This window comes from Falco peregrinus, chromosome 3 (genome assembly GCF_023634155.1).
Source record: "Falco peregrinus isolate bFalPer1 chromosome 3, bFalPer1.pri, whole genome shotgun sequence".
NCBI lineage: Eukaryota > Metazoa > Chordata > Aves > Falconiformes > Falconidae > Falco > Falco peregrinus.
The window spans coordinates 103,113,691-103,134,623 of NC_073723.1; the positions used below are offsets into that span (position 1 = coordinate 103,113,691).

The window sequence follows — 20,933 nt, forward strand, 5'->3', positions numbered from 1 at the left end:
TCTGTACATGAATTCTGTGCTAATGGCTAGTTAAAACACAATGCTCCTGTCAAAATTCAAATTCTTTCTTCATGCTGTAATTCAACATAATGCAAAAATGACTACTTCAGTTTGATTGCAGTTTTACTAAGTGGTAGCTGGGAAATTATCTCTTTCAGTGTTTGCGGGGAGCTATTTGGAGTCCCACTGAGGACAACAGGTATTCGGTATGGAACTTCTGAGGGCAAAATACAAATGCTTTTTCATTTGTTGAGACTAATTGCATCGCAAGTCCTATCACTGTATCTTGATTGTGAAAAACAGACCCATTCATTTCCATGAGGTTGCAGCCTTTGACTGAAACACGGGACCTATGTGGTCAGCTCTGTTTATGTGCACCATCCCATTACGTGCCTGCCCGGGACACCTCTGACAAGCTCAGCATGATTTGTTCTTCAATGTACAGCAGTGAGTCCTGATACACATTTTTCCTTGTTGTCCTGGTGTGGATAGTTTTTGGATAAAGTTAATTTTCGGTAGCTGGTGCAATGCTGTGCTTTGGAGGGCAGTGTTGATAAGCCACTGATGGTTTTAGTTGATGCTGGGTGATGTTTATACCAAGTCAAGGACTTCTGGATTTCTCAAGCCCTGCCATCAAGAAGGTTGGGGGGGCACAGGACTAGGGAGGGGACACAGTCAGGACAGCTGAACCCAGCTGGCCAAAGGGGTATTCCATACCATGGGACGTCATGCTGAGTATATAAAGTGTGTGTGTGTAGGGGGGGTGTTGGCTCAGGGGATGTCACTGCTGGGGGACTGTCTGGGCATCATTCAGCTGGGGTGGGCAGTTATATTCTGCATACTTTCGGGGGTTTTGGTTGGGTTTTTTTCCCCTTCCCTTCCCATTTTATTCCTTTCTCCCTTCTCCCTCCTTTTCATTAAAAATGTTATTTTTGTTGTTATTATTTTATTTTATTCCAATTATTAAATTGTTTAAATCTCAACCCACAAGTTTTGCCTTGTTCCCAATTCTTGTCCCCATCCTGCTGTGGGTGGGGGAGTAAGTGAGCAGCTGCATGGTACCTACTTGCTGGCTGGGGTTAAACCAGGATGCTTGTACACCTATACATCATTTTCAGTTGACCTAGTGATGCAGTGAGAAACTTCACAAATTTCTTTTTAAGAATAGTTGAGCAGAATTTCCTGTTTTTTTTGCAGTATACGATGTTAGGCAGAACTGTAATAATCAAGCAAGCTGAAACACTTTGAATTATGCAGAATATTTGTGGATGATAAAAAGTAGCCAAGGTGTGTTGCTGGGAACAAGCTGTGCAGATCATGGCAAGTCACGAAGTTAAGATTCCTGTTTGGTGCCCAGCCCATCACGGGGGTTGAAGGTAGCAGCCTTCCACTCTGGTCACAGTTGGCTCATCAGCATTGTCCGTGTGGAAGAATTTCAGGGAAGTTGTCCTGTTAGGGTCAGTAATCCGTGAAAAAACCCTAACAGGAATGAAAAAGTTCCATATATCTTTTCAAGTCACATATGACCAGTTCGTGTCCTACTTCTAGCCTTGTAGAAACAGATTCTGAAACCTCTTGTTACATTCCTTAGGGAAGCTTACCACTGGACGTGGTTGTTTTTCGGCATTCCAGTGTAGGTGCCGATGTCCCCGGGGACAGCCATTCCCCAAACAGCTGCACTTATATTTTGACTATATTACTAGCATCTTCCACTGGAAAAACTAGTATTCTTGAATAGGTCCGACTTGAACTTCTATACACTGCTTAATTAGGCTCTCGGGAGGCTGAAATAATTACAGAATCTGAATAACCCAGGTACAATAGCAAATCAAACCAGGAATCTAAGCATTATGAAGTTAGGAAAAATATAAACAAAAATTAGGCTGTGGATGTACCCCATCAAAGGCATCTCAGAAATAAGTTACTGTTACAAAGGTGATTGATAATTGCCACAAATTATACTTTTTTGAGCTAGATCAGAGGACTCTTCTTGTGTTTAATTTCTCAATGTTCAAGACTTCATCTCCTAATAGTACTGCCAATAACTTTGAATATCGCTATAGCTGCTGATCCTGTTTTACCTTCAGAGATACATTTTCAGTTCTCTAGAACTGAACATTCCTTGGCCTGTCGATATGGAGTACTTCCACTGTTATGTAGCATATTGGGCATTCACTTCTGCTCGTTAGTACTCCCCCAGTTCTGAGAACTCCTACATGATAGCATGTTGCTCCATTAGAGTGGGCTTGCGGTTGCTGTTGTCTCAAACTTCATCTATTTTAATTGTTAGGTGTATGGCAAATAATTCTTGGAAGAATTCATTCCTTAGATAAGAATCAAAAAATATTTCTTCTTTTTCTTAATGAAAGATAAATCTTACAGAACATCGGTGATCTTGACAGAATTTTTACTTCCTGTATGAGTCTTGGTTCATAACTTGTGGTTTGCTTCTTACAACTAATTCCATGTCCTCCTCCTGTTCCCCTCTGATTTTTGACAGAACACCTCTATGCCTTTTAAACAATGGCTTTGCTTCACTTAGCAAGGAACTATAGCTCTTACTCTCTATGTAGGGATCTTTTGAGGTACACACAGAAACGCATCTGTTTAGTTTGAGGTTTCTCTTTTTTGGGAAGAGAGCTTCCTAAGCATCTCACCCTGTGCTTGGTGGTGGTTTCCAAATAGAGATGAAAAATGGACATAGGTTTTGATTATTGACATTATGTAGATTTTGGTGTGTGTTTTGGTAAATCAGTGGTCCCTCCTTTCCTGCAAAATGTTCAGCACAGTCTGTAGTTCAAGCAAATACACTTGATTATCCTACCTTCTAAAGTTTTCTTTGGTTGTAAACAGCACATTTCACAGCTGCTAATGAGTAACAAATCTGTACATGCTCCAAACTGATTATGAGAGATTAAGTCTGTTTACAATCTGTGGGCTGTTATTGCTTGGGAGGAGAAGAGGGGAGGGGAAAAAAGGAAAGTTTAAAATAATCACAGAAGCAATTTCCTGTTGAAGTATTTTTCCATGGGATATGTATTTTGTAAGTATGTGGTAAGACAATGCAAGTGTGCATTTCTTTTTAAAAGTCTGAGTATTTTTCTCTGAAGTTGATACATGTCGCTTGAATTGCAAAATGATGGTGACCATGACTTACTGTATGAGTTACAGATTATTTAAATTGTCATAGAGAACAGGCTATTAATTTTTAGGGGTTAGTGTTCATCACTCACTTTAACTGTTTGGTATAGCAAACTGTTCTGCAGTTTGATATATTCTTTTCCTCAGATATGTTCCTTTTAAAACATTATTGACTGTAGTTCTTTGAGTATCTTTGGGTTTAAGTAATATGAACATCAGTCAGTATTTCACTTTTGGGAAGTTATTTTTGTGTATGTGTACAGACAAAGTACGTGCAATGAATACTATCTTGCAGTAATTGAAACAAGGATGCAGAAATCCTGTAAAAGTTACTCGAACGGCTTGGCATTGTTCTTAACTAGGACTACTTGTGATGTTGATTTACTTATTTGCTGTTCATATTTTTAACAGGAAGACAGTGATCCAGCAGTTCATGAAAGCCTAAGCATAGAAAATACATTATGGGCAAGCACTGTTGTTGCTTCAGGTAAGTGTTGCAATAACAAAGCTGATAATGTAGCTAAAAACATCTGTGGAAGCGTATCTTTATTTTTACAACATGAAATATTAATGGCTTTTAAAAATGTTTTTGTCTTTCATGATTTTAATCTCTTGCTCCTCTGTTGTGTGCTTTCCCATTGGTTTCATTATGCTACTCATAATGTTTTCATATCTTTTTAATCCTCCTTAATAGTTGTGGGTTTTTTTTACTTAATTTTGCTGTTTCAGTAGTGCTGTCCCTTGTACCCCACTAAAGTCACCGAACCTTTTTGTTTTAATTAAAACTTCAGGTTGTAAAGCACTCCATTCAGCTCACAGTGGGTACAGTCCTGAAAAGCAAGGGTGGGTGTGCATGTTAGGAGTTTTGCTTTTATGTTTACTCCATGCTGCGGGTGAGGTTTGCACAAAATCTTAATCAGAAAGTACAGATTTGTTTTACGGTTATGTAATTTTAAGATAATGGTTTCTAAATATTAGTAATGTTTTGTATGTGTCTCAGATACTGTAAGGAGGTCATGTTATCTAAATGCTGTATTCAGGCTTTAGGCCATCGTAGCTTTTCTTTTTTAGGAGCAGAAAATTGTCTTCTTCTGGTTTTGCCCTGTGTAAGAAAACTCAAACGGAGTGTGGCAAGAAGGGCTGTGGCAAGTCTGCACAGAAGCAGAGAGGAATGGTTTCTGAGAATGAGCCTAGGGCTTAGGATAGGGGATAGAACAACTGGAAGCATGAGCCATGAGGAGGAGGGGTATGGAGGTGGCAGGAAGGATGTAAAAAAGGGTCTGCACCTAACCTGTAGGTTGGTCCCTGCTGTAAAGGCTTCTGGCACCAGTCGGGGGGCTGCTGGAGGGCTGGGGGAGAGGGCTGGGGCGGCGTAGGTGGCAGAGGGCTCCGTGAGCCAGCACTCCTTTGCAGAGGCTGACCGCAGTCGTGCTCTTTGGTGCTCAGTGTTGTTTGGGTTGGTTGCACTGGGAAAACACTTGCTCTCAAACTGTTCCATCAAACAGGCAATGGCTAAAATTGTCCTCAGTTTTTTAATGCAAGTAGCCAAGATCTAGAACTGTGTGTAAAAAGATGCTGCTCATGGATTACAAAATTCAGTGCTGTGTACATTTCAGTTTGCTTTTCCACAGATTTATATATGGGGGGAAACTACACTCAGATACACGTTCGCAAAGTCAGTAATTCTGGATCAATAATTTTGACTTTTAATTGAAAACCGTTTATGTTTTCATTTCCCAGGGTACATGATGTGATTTTGTGTAGAAGTGTGGCTAATGTCTGAAGCCTCTCAATCTGCCATCTAAAGTTGGCACTTATGTTAATGGAAATGGTGCTTCTCAAAATTTATGCCTTAGTGTATGTTGGGGTTTTTTGAGGGGTCTTGTGAAGGCTTAATTGTTTATGAAGGACTTAAGTTATGTTGTTAATGATGGCAGCAGAAGAACACAGGAGAGGATAATTCTGTTGTTGGAGCATGGTTTTGAATAGTGGAATAGGACTCTAAGGGGAGACTGGACAACTCGATACAAAATAAAAATACTGGATGGCTCTTCAAGACTGCAGCCCCTTCTGAAGGGAAAAATGACGTGATCAAGTACTTTAAATGGTGTCATGGTGTGCATACAGAAGCTGGTTGAATTAAGATAGCAGAGAGGAATAATTTCCTTCGGTAACTGATTTGTGACATTAATCTTAATCTAAACTTTGGGGTATCATTCATTCCACTTACGTCATCTCATGTATTAACTGCAATTTAGTACTGTGCTAATGTGCTCCTCACACGCAAGTACTGCACTTACCACACATATACGATTTCTATTTGGATATTGCCTTGTTCCATATGGCATTGTAAATCCAGATCTTATGAATTGCTCAGCACCTCTGTGGAGGTTATTTCACCATTTGACAGGATTAGGCCTTTGATGAAGAGCAGGAGTTATTGCCTTCAGTCCTTCCTATCTAATAAGGAATGTATAAGGTCTTAGAGGGGCACTGTGCATATAGTCATGGAGGAGGCCATAAGGCAAAACAATTAAGAGGTGGTTAAGATGTTCTAGATTTGATTGACAACTGATATTTGACTGTTTTCATCTGACTTCCCAGTTGAATGTACATAGTTTATCTTAGCATCAAGTATCCTACCTTATTAAATTTGAATTTTTATAGTGTGATTTTTTTAAAATTAGACTTCATAATTAAATTTCCAGGATTTGTGACAACTGAAAATCTTGTTGATAAGACACTTCTCCCTGGCTAACTGCATTATAGACACCCAGAAACTGCCTTGCTCAAAGCCTGCCAGGGCAGGGTGTCAGCGGTAGATGCTGCAGGCCCTCTGGCATCCCTGGCCTGGCACGGCCTGGCACACGCTGTTGCCGCCTGTGCGGGTCAGTGGGAGATGCTGCCCACACCCCGGCTCTGCAGGCAGGTACCACTCAGGTTCCAGGAGAGCGAAGCACGTGGCAGTCTGAGTGCTGTTCTGCTCTGCAGGTGGCTGCCTCACCTCAGCCATGCTCGTGTCTGCGTGCATTCCCCTTACTGTCTCGATGCACAGTGCTCTTACGTGCAGGCATTTTTCACCCCAAAGTATATGATGTCTGTGTGCAAGCCCCATCTTTTGTTACTTTGCCACTTCAATTCAAGAAGGTAGGTTTGTAGCCTGTGCCTGGATGGTGTGGGGTAGAGTTCTGCCCTGCAGCGCTGCCTGTACATCTCCATTTCCCTTCAGACTCTCGGTGTGGCAGCCCTTAAGCCATCCTACCCTGGAAGGCGACTTCCTCCAGTGCACTCCAAGCAGCGTGGACAGTATGTGTTATTCAGCCAAGCAAATGTGTGGTCTGTTGCTCCTGGGACGATGCTATGCCTTGGCGACGCCTCGGGGGTTGATACAGAGCATTCTGGGTCAACCCCACTGTTGCCTTGGCCTGTTACTGACTGATGCTGTCAGTCTCAGGGGTGGAAACAGGGAGCCACATCACAGATGTCCACAAAAGGAATATGTAGCCAAGTTGCAGATACAAAGCCTCACTTAATTTTAAAAAAGGACAGTTGTTGGGTGAAGGGTTCTCCTTCCCATTTTCCTCCTTCCAGCAGTTAAATAGATACTGAATTTCCTGGTATTCCCTTTGACATATTGCACAAACCACATTGCACCAGCTGGGAGAGACACATGCTGTTGCTATTTGTCAAGGTGATACAGAGGTTCAAGGTCAGGTTGGAAAAGTGTTCAGGGAATTATGCGGGGAACACCTTCAGAAAACTCAAGCTCTGGTTGCTGATGTCCTGGCAGTTCTAGAGGAGAGAGACCACAAATCAATCACCTTGCAGATCAGTAACAGTCAATGTAAGTGAATGAAGGTTTCAAGGAATCTTAGCAGCTACCTGTTGAATGCAGGTAACCAAACCTCATGAAAATATCAGAACACTACGATAATGGATTCTACAGCAAAAATAAAAAAAAAAAGATGTATTGCAAGTGCAGTACAAGTAACAAGAAAAATATTTGTTATAATTTAGAACTATTTTTCTTTTCTTTTTGTATTTTGGGAACTAATAAATTGGTTCAACAAAATCATGTAGCATCAGACAACTTAAGAATAAACTATTCCATAGCTTTTTTTATATCAACAGATAAAGTTTGGGAGAGTGAGATTCCTCAAATTTATACATTTGGGAGGTGTTTACTATCCTTGGTTTCAGTACATCTCCTTACCCCTTAGAATAACCATAAGCTAAATGGAAAAGAAAAAACCTACCATTTTGTCACACCTAATATATATGTGCAGATGTTCTAGTCTCAGTATTGATAGTTTGGGTAGCTGCTGCTGCCAGATGTGAAGTGTTTTCTGCCACTTGCTGGACAGCCCTGACAGCCCTGGGGACTGTGCACGATGTCCATCCTGACCACAGAAAGTGCAAAGACTAATTTGCCGGGATCACGCTGGAAGCCTCTGCTGGAGTGGAAATCAAAAGCCCCTCAAGTCCAAAGCGTGCGGCCGTCCTTTTGTTACTCTTTAATAAGTGAGATAGCAAAAAATATTCTGAGTTTTTTCACTTAGAGGCAACATCCCAGTGAGTTTCAGATACGTAGCGGTGAGGTATGGAGTCTGTGCACCATTCTTAGTATCTGTGTTATTTCTGTGGAGTTAGTAGTAGAGCCTGAAGGGGGAAGGAAGGTGTGGTTAGTGAAACCCTGAAAAAATGCTATCGCTGACGGAACAGTTTTAAGTACGAAGAAATAATTTAAACCACCAAGTATCTGAAAACCTCTTAATTTATTTTTTTTGTTTTATATTTTATTTTTATTTCATAAATAAAATAAAAAAATAGTTTATCTTTAATTAAATTTCTTCTCTTCCTGATCGTTTGTGTTTGTGACATCACTGATTTGCTTTCAGAAAGGGAGAGGAAAACGTCAGCCGTTGCATTTTAAAAAGCCTCAGAAGGTCCCCTACAGTATGGGTGTATCTGTCTGCTCCCCATTTACTGTAATCATCAGTGTGGTTCAAACTCTAAACAAGATAATGCAGTTTTGAGACCCCTGCTGAGATATCTATTAAGAGGACATTTGTATTAATGGAATTTTCATTTCGGCAGGTGTCAGTCTTGAAAAGTCACTTTAGATAAAATCAGGACAATTTGTATAACTGCACAGCTGTAAAAGGCACTGTTTTGTGCCAAGTCCTACATGTGATTTTAATTAATTTGGGCGCTCTGTTTTTACATAGCTTACATCGTGCGTGGGAGATACTACAAATTAATATGATCACAGCCCGGATTCAGAGTATGCCAGATTGTGTGTGTTAACTCTGCACAGGTCCTCTTGTAGCTCTTTTCCAGCTCACATGTTTATTCTGGTGGTATCTCCTGTAACTTCTCTCTCCTTTGTTAACCACTTTGCCCTTGCTTATCAGTGGTTGCCCAGTTTACACAGGAGCCAGTTTTCAGAGGGGCCCATACATAAAAATACTTGAGTCGTTGCTTTTAACAAGCCTGAGGTCGCCGTCTGGCCATGCTTCCCAGAGCCCCCACGTTGGATTCGGGTCTGGCTACTGTGACCACAGTGACGTTCATTGCAAGTATGCGTCGTGTGCGTCTTTCTTCCCAGCTGGCATCAAGCTTAGATTTGCTGAGGGTAACGAGAGGTAATGGTGGGTAAAACCCCCTCCAGAGCACCAGAACTGTCCCTGCTGCAACAGCTGTGGGACAGCACTGCAGTTGGGCTCGGAGTGTTCTGCATTGATGGAACTCAGGTCTGAGGAGCCCTCGAATCAGCAGTGATGCTTTGCTGGTAACTAACAGCCCCAGAAGTTTAAAATCAAAGATCTATGCCTCAGCAAAAGAAGCAGCTCAGATCTAGGCAAAACTATGATCAAAATGCAGTAGTCGGAATGGACGTTACCTGACTTTCACCTCTGAAGCCAGCTTTTCAGGGAGCAAAATACAAGACAGCTTGTTTCCCTGAGCTGCGACAGCCGGGCAGGCGATGCCAAGTGGAGAGGTGCCAGCTGGAAGGGAGAAGTCCAGGTCTGCCCAAGCTGACCCGACCCGTGGGGCTGCTGAGGCTGGGGGTGCAGGAGGGGGTTCCTGCAGGGCATCGGCCAGTGCGTTCTGGCCGCTGGGTAGGGCTCGACTCAGAGCATCGCTCCAAAGTGAAGGGCCCCAAAGGGATGTAGGCATCAGCTGGACACCAGCAGAGAGGGGTCAGACGTGATGGATCAATGACTGTTCTTTCATGAAAGTCAGGAGGAATTTTGGGGTGTGTTGGGGGTGTGTTACTAATACCCTAATCTGCACATTGCACTGCACTGCAGTGAAACAGCAGAGGCTGGCTTTGGGAAAAATGTTATGTCAAGGGAAGTCTTCAGAAAAAGCTTTCGTATGGAGAGGAAAATAATACAAAAACTAATTTTTAATTGTCCAGATGTAATGTAGAATCACTTTTTCGTGTGTGGATGCAAAGTTTTCACTTGCATTCTCATTTTGGACTAAATGAAACTTCTTTTCTGTAATGCCAACATCGCTAACTGCCATGCTCTTTTTTTCTTTGTGTGCGCCTTCCGTTTCTCATGACCTGTTTAGACCTCACGGGTGGTGGTGGCAGATCTTGCACATGGTCCTGATTGCCAGTGACTTAATGTCAGACAAATGTGTAATACTTCTACAGTTTTACAATTTTCTGAGCAGGGTGTTCCGGACAAGTTATGTTAATTATTTCTTTATAGTGTTAAGACAACATAAAATACCACATTATCAGCTGTGCTGCCATAAAGCCATTTCAGGTCACTTGAAAAAGTAATAGAAATAAGGGTTTTGTCCTGTGCTAGAAAATACAATAGTGTCTTATTAATAAAAACTTGAATTTAAATTTAATATAAAAAAATTAGTGATGCTGAAGCCCAGTTTTCCCATACTATTCAGTAAAAATTGACTGAAAGATAATTGGAACTGGCAAATCATTTTTATAAGTTAATGAACGGGATAATATTTTTGTATGGGATTCTATCAGAGTAGTTAATTGGGTGAACTAGTTTTTACATCATTATAAATGACTGGCAATTTGTATGGTGCATTCAGCACCATTGTACTCGTTTTGTATTCCTCGAAGTTATCCACACTCCGTGTAAACTTCTTAAAACAGTTGGAGACAATTTTATGTCCAAATGTAAGTTCTTAACCAGTTACATTGAAAGTATTGTTTTCTTAAAAAGGAGTAAAGCATGTTGTCATGTTTATGGATATTAATTAAAGAAGTTGTAATGAACCTTCATAGTCAATTCTGAAAAACAACACTGTGTATGTTACGTAAATGGGCTTTTTAATACAATGGATGTGTTTGAGGGACTGTAAATTACTGCAAGTTTTAATTCAGACAAATCTTGTCTGAACTACTTGAGACATCTGTTTTACTTTTTGTTTGTTTGCTTTTCAGGAACTGTAATTGGTGTTGTCATTTACACAGGCAAGGAGACTCGAAGTGTAATGAACACGTCCAATCCAAAGAATAAGGTAAGTTAGCCTCATTGGGGCATTTCCTACTTGGTTCTCATGAAAGTAGCTGTACCTAAACCCAAAAATCTTGCTCTGTTGTGTGTGTTGAACTGGCTTGACCTTTGGTATGAGAAGTGAATTGTGCCTTAGTCTCTTTTTGGAAGTAAAATTATTCTTCCTTTAGCTTGGAGTGTTACAGGTACTAATGGAAATACTTGTCTTCAAAGTATAAACGTGCATCTTCAGACTGTCGTGCTTCTGTCTCACAGCTAAATATCCATTCCCACTTCACTTCTCTCTGATTATTTTACTGTAAAGTGTTTGGCCAAAGCTACACAGCAGTTGTAAGGGATGTCTATGACAGACTACTGAAATTTACTCGGGCTCCCAGAGAAGCAGAGCAAGGTAACTGAGGTGCACTCAGTACCCAGAATGCTCTTCCAGGGATTTTTGTAAGCGATGAAAACATTCTCAAGAGATTTGTCTGTTGAAAAGATACCAGAAGTTTGAGTGCTTCCCTTTGTACAAGGTTCTTTCAGTTCAAAACAAAGCAAATAGCTCTTCATTTTGTCGGTAATGTTTCTAATGTGAGTTGGGGAGGGCCTTCAATTATCAAGAAATGAAACTTCAGTTGTAGGCTGTATCTTACAACCTAGACCTGTGTTTAGTAGGAAGATAATTATATTAAGAAAGGAAAAAAATCTTGCAAGAGGTTTAGAAAACAGTCAATTGTGACAGGTTGCCATTTTCACGCCATTCATAATAAGTTGCTCTGAGTAGGATCATCAGGAATGAAATGATAATACAAATTGCTTGAAGCAGTTACTGCAGTCCCCTGAGTGTATTGATTTGTGTTTCTAATAAAGAGATGCTTTTAAATGTCTCATTGACAGAGACAGGTGATGTGTACCATTATGTGGATTAAAGATGGCCTTTTATTATTTTAATCTTTGTAACATACTTTTTTAAAATAAGAGTAAAATGTAACCAGAATGTTCATGGTGCGTGATTATTTTCTGTTCCATCTGATACAAAGATGAGCCCTTTACAAACAGAATCTTTCTCGTAAGAATTCTGAACAGCTTCTGACTAATAAATAATTCTCATAGGTGTTTAGAATGAAATTATTTAATATATTAGATTGATAGAGTAATATGCGTAAATGTAACACACTATCCAAATTCAACAGATTCTGGGGGTGTATTGGATAAGGGCTTCTTAAATTATTTTTTTATTTATGAGTATTTCACACAGAAACTATGATAAAGGGTGAAAACATTTGTGGCTAATATTTCCTTCATGTCTTCAAAATTACTATTATTAGTTTCTCCAAATTTTCATCAGCAAAAGATTAAGTAGCAGATAAAACTACAAAAAATAGATCCAGCAGTGTGTTGACAAGCTGCAGCATGGTTTCTACTCTTATGGCAATACGTGTACCACCTTTGCTTGCATGAGTGTTACAGCTGCTAACAATTAAATGTGTTGTTCTTTGAGACAAGCTGGGAACCTAAATAAACTTAATCATTTTCATGAAGCACTAAGAAGCAAAATATTACATGTATACATGCACATGCATAAACTAACAGCCACATCCAAATAATACTATCTGGCATATATTGCACTGTCAGTATATGAACACTATCACAAACTGTCAGGGTCGGAAGGGACCTTTAGAGACCATCTGGTCTAAGGCTCTGCTGGAGCAGGGTCACCTCGAGCAGGTTGCTTGGAGTCGCGTCCAGACAGGTTTGAATGTCTCCAGAGGAGCCTCTGCAGCCTCTCTGGCCAGCCTGTCCTAGTGATGGAGCACTGGGCTCCAGGGAAAGAAGTTCTTCCTCCTCTTCAGGTGGAACTTCTTGTGTTGCAGTTTGTACCCATTGCCCCTTGTCCTGTCACTGGGCACCACTGGAAAGAGCCCGGCCCTGTCCTCCTGACACCTCAGGTATTTGTAGGCATTGATGGGATCCCCTCTCAGCCTCCTCTTCTCCAGGCTGAACAGCCCCAGCTCCCTCAGCCCTTCCCCCTCAGGAAGATGCTCCAGCCCCTCATCACCTTCACAGCCTCAGCTGGACCCTCCCCAGTAGCTCCCTGTCTCCTGAACCGGGGCACCCAGCACTGGACCCAGCACTCCAGATGTGCCTCACCAGGGCAGAGCAGAGGGGCAGCATCCCCTCCCTCGACCTGCTGGCCACGCTTCTCACGTCCCCCAGGGTCCCACTGGCCCCTTGGCCACCAGGTCACGCTGCTGGCCCAGGGGCAACGTGCTGCCCCCCCCCAGCACTGCCAGGCCCTTCCCCGCAGAGCTGCCCCCCAGCAGGCCAGCCCAGCCCGTGCTGGTGCGTGGGGCTGTCCCTGCCCAGGGGCAGGACCCGACACCGACCGTGGTTGGACTCCATGGGGCTCCTCTGCCGACCCCCCAGCCTGCTGGGCCACCAGCCGCTCCTCGGTTCGGTACCACCAGCAAACGTGCCAGGGGCCGGTCTGCACCTCAGCCTCATCGCCGGTAAGCTGCACGGGCTGGACCAGCACGGACCCTGGGGAACGCCACCAGCCACGGGCCTCCGGCCAGGCTCTGCGCCGCTGATCGCAGCCCTCTGAGCTCCACCGTTCAGCCAGCTGTCAAACCACCTCACTGTCCGCTCATCTGACCCGCCCTTCCTGAGCTTACTGGGGAGGGTGTTGTGGGAGACAATGCCAAAAGCCTTGCTGAGGTCAAGGTAGACAACAACCCCCACCGCTCTCCCCTCGCCTACCCAGCCAGTCATTCCATCACAGAAGGCTGTCAGGTTGGCCAGGCATGATTTCCTCTTGGTGAATCCATGTTGACTGTTCCTGATGATCTTCTTATCCTCCACGTGCTTTGAGATGACCTCCAGGATTAGCTATTCCATCACTATCTAAAATAATTAGCTCAGGAGCAATTCAGGGGAGGTTTAGACTGGACATGAAGAAGCATTTCTTTACCAAGAGGGTGCTCAAACCCTGGAACAAGCTTTTTGGAGAGGTGGTCGATGCACTGTGCCGGTCAGTGTTTGAGGTGTTTGGACAGTGCTCTTAATAACATGCTTTAACTGTTGGTCAGGTGGTTGGACTAGATGATCATTGTATGTATTTTCCAACTGAAATAGTCTATTCTAATTAGAAATCATGCTTTTAAATAGCATGTTATCTGGCACTAATAAAACCAGGTAATGTTTGTGGAAGTAAACTGTACTCATTCATTGTCCAAAGGCCTTTCAAGGAGTCATTGACCCATTAAGATGTTCAGTGTTCTGAATATGTATATTCATTTGTTCCATGGAGGTGCTTAGTTCTTTGTACCATAGTTAGCTGATGGGTATCTACTAAATATAAAAAATAAGGCTTAATATAGTATATGTAAAGTTACCAGCTTTAAATGCCTCTGCCTTGGTAGTTGCTGTATAGAATATTTCTAAAATTTAAAAATTAATCTTACACTGAGCAGGTGAAGACTTTCTCTAGAGCCTATTTTCTACATCAAGTGCATCAACGCTGTGTCAGCTGTCACATTATTCTGTAAATGTGTAAATGAGTCCTGTGTGTACCAATTGCCCAACAATAATATTGGCGTGAGATTTTTCTCTCTGTGGACTGAACATCCTTGTTTAAAGCAGTAGCTAACAAGTAACATGACCATAGGGGTGGGTTTGGAAACTGAAAGCAGAAAAACACTTAAGGCTGTTACAGATGAGTAAGTGACAAAATGCGGTACTGCAGCATGAAAAGTGGTTGTCAATGTTTTTTAACATGTAGTTTTAACTCCACCTGTTGTGGAGTTAGCTTCTCGCTGGCTGTGCATCTCCAGCCGCGGGGCGAGGTTGGTTTGCGTCCGTCCCGTAGGGCCTGCAGGTGGTAGGTACTCTGGGTAGCTGGCCTTGCGACAGGTGGACAGGCACTACTTGGGTTGTTCCTGCTCAGTGTACTTGGCAGGGGGGATCTTCCCGTGTTTTCTCAAGCTTGACAATAAGGGTTACCTGTTGGATAGGGTTTGTAGCATTGGAGCCCAAAGGAGGGCAAAGGGAGTCTGAAACTGTCCTTGAAACTAGAAGATACGTTATAGTTGAGGGATGAAAGATTTGAACATTTAATAAAAAATAAATCTGCACCTAACTGTTCTGGAAACAGAATTGAAATTAAATTAATTGTGATATTGCTGCAAACTGGAGAGGAGGTAAGCCTGCCCTTCTTCTGCTTTAGGGAAGAACTGTGCCAAGTACTATTTGGAACTGGTTTTAAGCAGCACGCTGTCTCTCTTGCTCTTTAAAAACAATAATAATATTCTAGAGATTATCCTGTAAAATGTGTTGATGTGCTGTGTTGGGAGTATGGTTCAGCGATGCTTGTGTCTTCAGGCCTTGGGAGAAGGCAAACACTGAGATGTGTCCTTTTCAATTTATGTTGCCAAACTGAAACTCCTGTGTCCAGAAATAAGCCAGAAATACACAGGCTTGACTTTTTTATCGTTCCTCTCTTCACTGAAATACAGGTAGATGCTTCAGTTGTATTTCTTGCTGGAGTATAACGTTACTGCTGTACTTCGTGCTATAAACTGGGCCTTTCCAATGGCAAATGTTTAGGTTTTCTGCTTTTTTGACTAAACCAGTATTAAAATTCAGAGACGCAGACCTGCTCTACAAACACTGAGCAGGAGACTAAAACTGAAGTAAGTTTGAGCAAACTTACACATGGAGAAGCTGTGAAATATATGCAACTGCTCACGCATGTGGTTTATCTGTGTGTTAAACTTAGAAGGATTTATTGTGTTTGCTGAAGTATTTAGTCATTCAAGCAACAATTTCTTAACTTAAAGTCAACACTTGGTTGTTTTATTACAATTATAAAAATTGTTTCATTGCCTAAGGATGCAGACACGGTCTGAAAAACACAAAGATAGAAGAGAATTTTCTTAATGGATCAATTCAATATGTTTTTAATTCCGAACAATATAAAGAAAAAATATTTCTGAAAAGGTTTAATTTCAGTCTAAAATGATGTATGGTCTTTGCTTTAGATAAATGTAGAAATGGGAACATCAACGTTATTATAGTGTAATGACTGTCTGTATTTTACCTCATTGGCAGTCACATCAGCCTACTCAGGAATGCAGTTCCAGCCTTAAAAAAAAAACCAGATTGAATTGTGCTCCTCACAATGCTGTAATCAGTAATCAATCCTATTTGGATAGATATTCTTAAACCTTGGCTTTCTGGATGAAGTTGGACTTGTCAATGCTAAAGGTCATTTATAGGTGTTAATTAACCAAGAGGGAAATTAACAAACTAAGGTTATTTATTTATTTTGCCTGGCATTTTGCAGTATTCTCATTCTTGCCTAGTTAAAGTGCGTAATAGGGGGTTTTTGTCATCTGAATTTAGAATTCTCTTGCAGTTCTGGTCTTCATAGAAAGCAAGATTGTTAGCACAGCTCTTCTGCAAATGTCACCCATTTCTATCAGTGGCAACAGATTTTGGGGGTAAAGTGAAAAAACCACAATGTGCTTGGAGGGAGACAGAAATAAATTCAAGGCAGTGTATTTTGTGTGCTAAGATTGAGACATTAAAATTACTTGGACCATGCAGTGTATATAGATAGACACTTAGAATGTACATAATGCATCAAAATGAGTATGAATTATCTGAAATAGAACTTCTGAGAAATCACTAGCCTCTGTGGAGGAGCTGTGGCATGTAATCTGCCTAGTGTGCTTCAGATTAGGACAGAAATAGTTTTTATGTTGCTAATCCTTACAATCAGCATTGAAAACACTTGGGGGTTTTTTGTCTTATATTATTGAATTCTACATCTGCCATTACATTTTAACATCAGAAGTAAAACTTCATAGTAACCATGCAGTGTTCATCGAAATAGTAATGCTGGTTTTTCCCTAATCCTTAACTAGTCTGAAGTCAGATACGACATGTCTTGTGGTTGGTGATTTGCTGATTTTGTAAATGTTGGTTGGTTGGTTGTTTCTAAACTAAAATCTAAGAACTGGTATTTTTGTGTGTGTGTGTGTTGCCCATGGTTATTTGAAAATGACCTCACTGGTGAGCCTTGAAGTAACGAAAAAATATTTATATTCTGGTAAACTGAGATACCTCCCTCTCTCCTCCCATAAAACTTCTCTTCCTGGTGTTTTGTGACCAAACTCCTCTGCATTTAAAAGGCTTCTCTATGCTTGTCCTTCTCTCTCACCCACTCTATGAGAAGAATTTTTGAAAAATATTTCCTAAAAAGGGACACCCCCACATCCACTTCTTTATTTGGAGTGAAATAGAGTGGCTGGAGCACATCCACGTGTTCCCAGGAACTCGTATTATGTCCCCGTTTACCCGTGCAGCACAGCATCCTCAGTACCCCAAATACACGCTTCTCCTGCACTGACAGGCTCTTTCGAACATCCTTAAATCTGGTTGCCACCATCTTGTAGTTCATTAGTAAGCCATGCGTAGCTGTGCCACCTCCAGGGGTGGCATGCCCCAGTCGGACGTGCCTTTCTGTTCCCGAGTACCTGTGCTAACGTTAGCAGCTGCTGCACTGTGCCGCCGGCCGCCTCCACAGGAGTGGCATCCCATCGTGAGCCTGCATGCGGCCCAGGGCGAGGGAAGGACATGCTCCGTGAGACGCCCCGGTCACACAAACAAGAATCTGCTGTTACCCAGAGCTTCAGAAAGGCAGTGGATGTGTCCTGCTGCTGCGCTGTTATGAGAGGGGCCAGTAACTTCACTTGCATGTTTTTCTTATTAAATTGATAATTTGATGTTTATAATCTATTTCAGAAGAATAGCTTTCTATGGCTCTGTGGCCTGTAGGGCCTCGGATAAAAGCAGGACCTTGAAAACTGTTATGTAGCTCTTAATGACAAATTTCATGGATTCAAAGAAGAAAAGGGTTTATAGCACTTTTTATTGGAGTATGGTCTGCTGTGCATAATCCTCCCAAAAACTCCTCTTTGTGTGGAATGAAATTGAGAAAGCTGTCACCTACAGGTAGTAAGTAGTCCCCAAACTTAGTTTGTCCCCTGTACCCAGAGCTCCTGTCCCAGGAAGTGCTTAACCACCAGCTCCCCTTGAAGTACGCAGATCCCTCCTGGTGGGTAGGAGAATTGTTGGGATGAGGCCAGGAAGAAATACAAGTGATGTGGTATTGGTGCTTTTCTCTCCATGAGCTCTCATCTCTGAGCGAGGGAAGGAAAGCAGCAAAAGATGGAAAATAGAGTAGCATCTCCCAAGGACCAGAATGTCTCCAGCAGTTCGAACAGTCGTAGGTAAAGGAAGTGGACACAAGCAGTCTTTCCCAAAAAGTTGGGAAAGAAAGGGCTAAACAGCAGAGGAGCTGCCCTTGTTCTTCCAAAACTGGGATCAGAATATAGGAACACTGATGCTTGGGAATGGCCAGCTGTGTTTTGGCAAACCAAAAGCAAAATTTGTGTCCTCTCTGAGACAGAAAGAATATCCACCTACTGTCGTTACCAGGAACTCCGTTCACTGAAATAGCAAAAGTGTGGAAGTAGTGATTTCAACCCTCAGATGACTAGTATGGAAAAAGGATAGTTCCACATAAAGGAACTGAGGTTTTCAGTTTTCTTTCATATATAGAAAACTGGAAGAATACTAGATTTATACCAGTGTATTAGAACACTGAGAAAACAGTAAGACTGAAAGTATTGATTGACTTCTTTGCATATGCAGACTGCTGCCTCCAGTGCTGCTCATCACTTGCAGGACTTCACTTCCTCGCCTGTGTTGCTCCTCACTGCTTGGTCACCGTTCGGAGTTAACCGTGCCATTGGCAAAGCGTGACTGCTGGGAGGCGGAGAGGGTGGGGGCAAGGGGCACTGCGCCTGCTAGGCCTTGAAGCGTCCTCAAGCTGCACCGCCTTCGCCCCACTCTGCGCTCTGCAGGGCTCCACGTGAGCTGTGCTGGGGCCACCGCGGTGCTGGGGCCGTGGAAGCAGGCTGTTACCCGCTTGCCTGCGTTAGGGTTACGCTCCGTGTAGCCGGAGCTTGTTAATAAGAACAATGTACCATGTTTGGTGCTGATTTTTTTTGGGGGGGGGGGGGGGGGGGGGGCGGTTCTTACTGCATGGCTTTTCTTGGAAGTCTCAAACCTTTAATTTCATTGTTGAATTGCTCCACATGCTTTCCTTTGTACAGACACACTCAGACATTCCTGAAACTTTCCGTTCTAAAAGCTTTGATTCTGCAGCTATGTAGAAAGCCAGGTGTTCTTAATATCTTTATTTAACAACTCTTAGTGATTATTAGAAATGCCTATATAATTTTTCTTTTTGATAATTTCCCATAATTTGTACAATTCTTTTCCTGTTTTTCCAAATTTGCTCAACTTTTCCCAATACGGAAAGGAATTCTATAAGGAGGAACAGAGGGATTACTTTTTGTGGTGTGCATGTTCAAAGTATATTAATTTTTTTTGAATTATTATGAAAAAGGGATGTCTTAAGTGTCAGAAGCTGGGATCTTCCTGAGACCTGCACAGCAATCTTGAAATAGACACTCGTCTGATGCTCACGTCTCACTGGGATGCCCTACAGGCGTTGTGGTTCGGCTGGCCATAGCCACCCTTTCGTGTAGGAGCGAGCACAGAGAAACAGGTCTTCCGTGTGTTTGCATGTATGAGACTCTCTACGCAGCTGAAGTCTGATGAGTTTCTGTAAGTACTGGAGGCTCAGTAACCATCATGATTCACATGACCTGAAAAGCTCTATACATATCAGGACATAGTTTTTGTTTTGATATAGGCTGAACATAGTGATCATATCTAAGATAACTTGCTTGGTTCTGTTTGCACCCCTTGAAGTAGCAAGCCTGACATATTCTTAACAAATGTGCTCTTTGCCCTTTTTTTTTACCTCAGTTCAGAGTGCAAGCCTGTGGATAGATTTGGAATTAAAATCAGCATTCCAGCTTGCGCTGGCTGAGAATAATGTGGTTTAGATTGTGGATTAGTTTCCAAAGAGTGGATTGCTCTTCATATTCTTAAAGCTAATTCCCTTCCCATCATATCTTTTGGCATGTATCCCAAAACACTGTTTATATGAAACAGCGTTCAGTTTCATTTCTTTTATGATTTGGAGATTTTGTGGAATCTTTTCTTAATCTCATAGTCTCCAAGGAATCCACTCAAATATTTTCTTTTATAAAAGCAAAGATAAATGACTTGTGACTCAGCTGAAAATAAGTTTCTTACAGATGCCTTCAGGGTCTGAGTGATAGGCTTTTTTTTTTTTTTCTTCCCTTCTTATCAAATAGAGCTCCTTTTCTAGTTTCAGTTTGAAAGTGGTTGGGCAGTTGTTTGTTTCCTTTTTCTGAAGGAACTGTTGAAAATTGATTCACTGTTTTTAATTGCCTACTATATGTATGGTCTCTGTTCCTCAACGTGACTCTGTCTGTGCACCAGTCTTCTGCTTTGCGTTGCGTATTCCTTTCTTCTCACTGCCTTCCCCCTTGGCTTGTTCTGCTTCTGCCCCGTTATTCTGGTCTCTATTCTTAGTAGTTCCTACCCCTTTCTTTCTTTCTTTTCTTTTCTTGCTTTTCTCTGACCGTGCAGCACCTCTGTGAAAAAGGAAGTTTTAATTCTTTGATAAACTGAAATTATCGAAGGATATTCTTAATCTGTCACAGTTCGTTTACCTTGAAAAATCCTTTCTTGGTTACCTTGCACTCCCTGTGCAATGGTGAAGATCATGAACCTGGTTCCCCTCTCCAGCTCTGTCTGCATCTGTCCGTGGGCTGCTCCCCCCGAGCCCATTCAGCACTGTCACCTTCTGTTTAGAGCTTCTGTCAGTGCAACTCATGTATCTCATCTGCTCTGCTATCAAGTTGTTGGCTTCAGCTTGTGAGTGCATGGTTGATTCCTTAATGGCTTTACGCATGGGAGGAGATGCACCATAAGCAGGTGGTAGCAATGGTGGCTGTTTTGTTGACCTTCTCTGAATACACCTTTGAAATTCCCTGCACCCACCTTTACCTAAAGGTTCTCTGGCTGTATCACCACCTGTTCTTTCTCACTGTGGGGTTTTTGTTTCAGCTGTTACTGCTGAAACTGTTTCTTTTTCCTTTATGCTCAAAGCAGCTTCCATGGTGCAGCGAGGTGGTTTCTGCAGCACCTGGTGCAGGGCTGTGCGCCCTGTGAGGAAGGGGTCTCTCTGGATTAGCAGTTTAAAAAAAAAAAAGTAAAAATGAAGCAAATTGTGTATTTACAGATTCAGAGGGTGTGGTTGGGAGTGGTGTCTGTGTATGTGATGCTCCTGGTTGT

At 42.1% G+C, this 20,933-nt stretch overlaps 1 protein-coding gene across 3 annotated transcripts in view; it reads left to right on the forward strand.

Annotated features, from left to right (window-relative positions):
* The window catches only part of ATP9B (ATPase phospholipid transporting 9B (putative)), a 167,810-nt gene that overhangs the window by 81,488 nt on the left and 65,389 nt on the right, over window positions 1–20,933 (forward strand). For all 3 annotated transcript variants that reach the window (XM_055798406.1, XM_055798404.1, XM_055798405.1), the window contains 2 exons: window positions 3,553–3,628; window positions 10,574–10,650. In XM_055798406.1, the coding sequence (XP_055654381.1) occupies window positions 3,553–3,628; window positions 10,574–10,650 (153 nt within the window). The remainder of the gene's footprint in view (window positions 1–3,552; window positions 3,629–10,573; window positions 10,651–20,933) is intronic.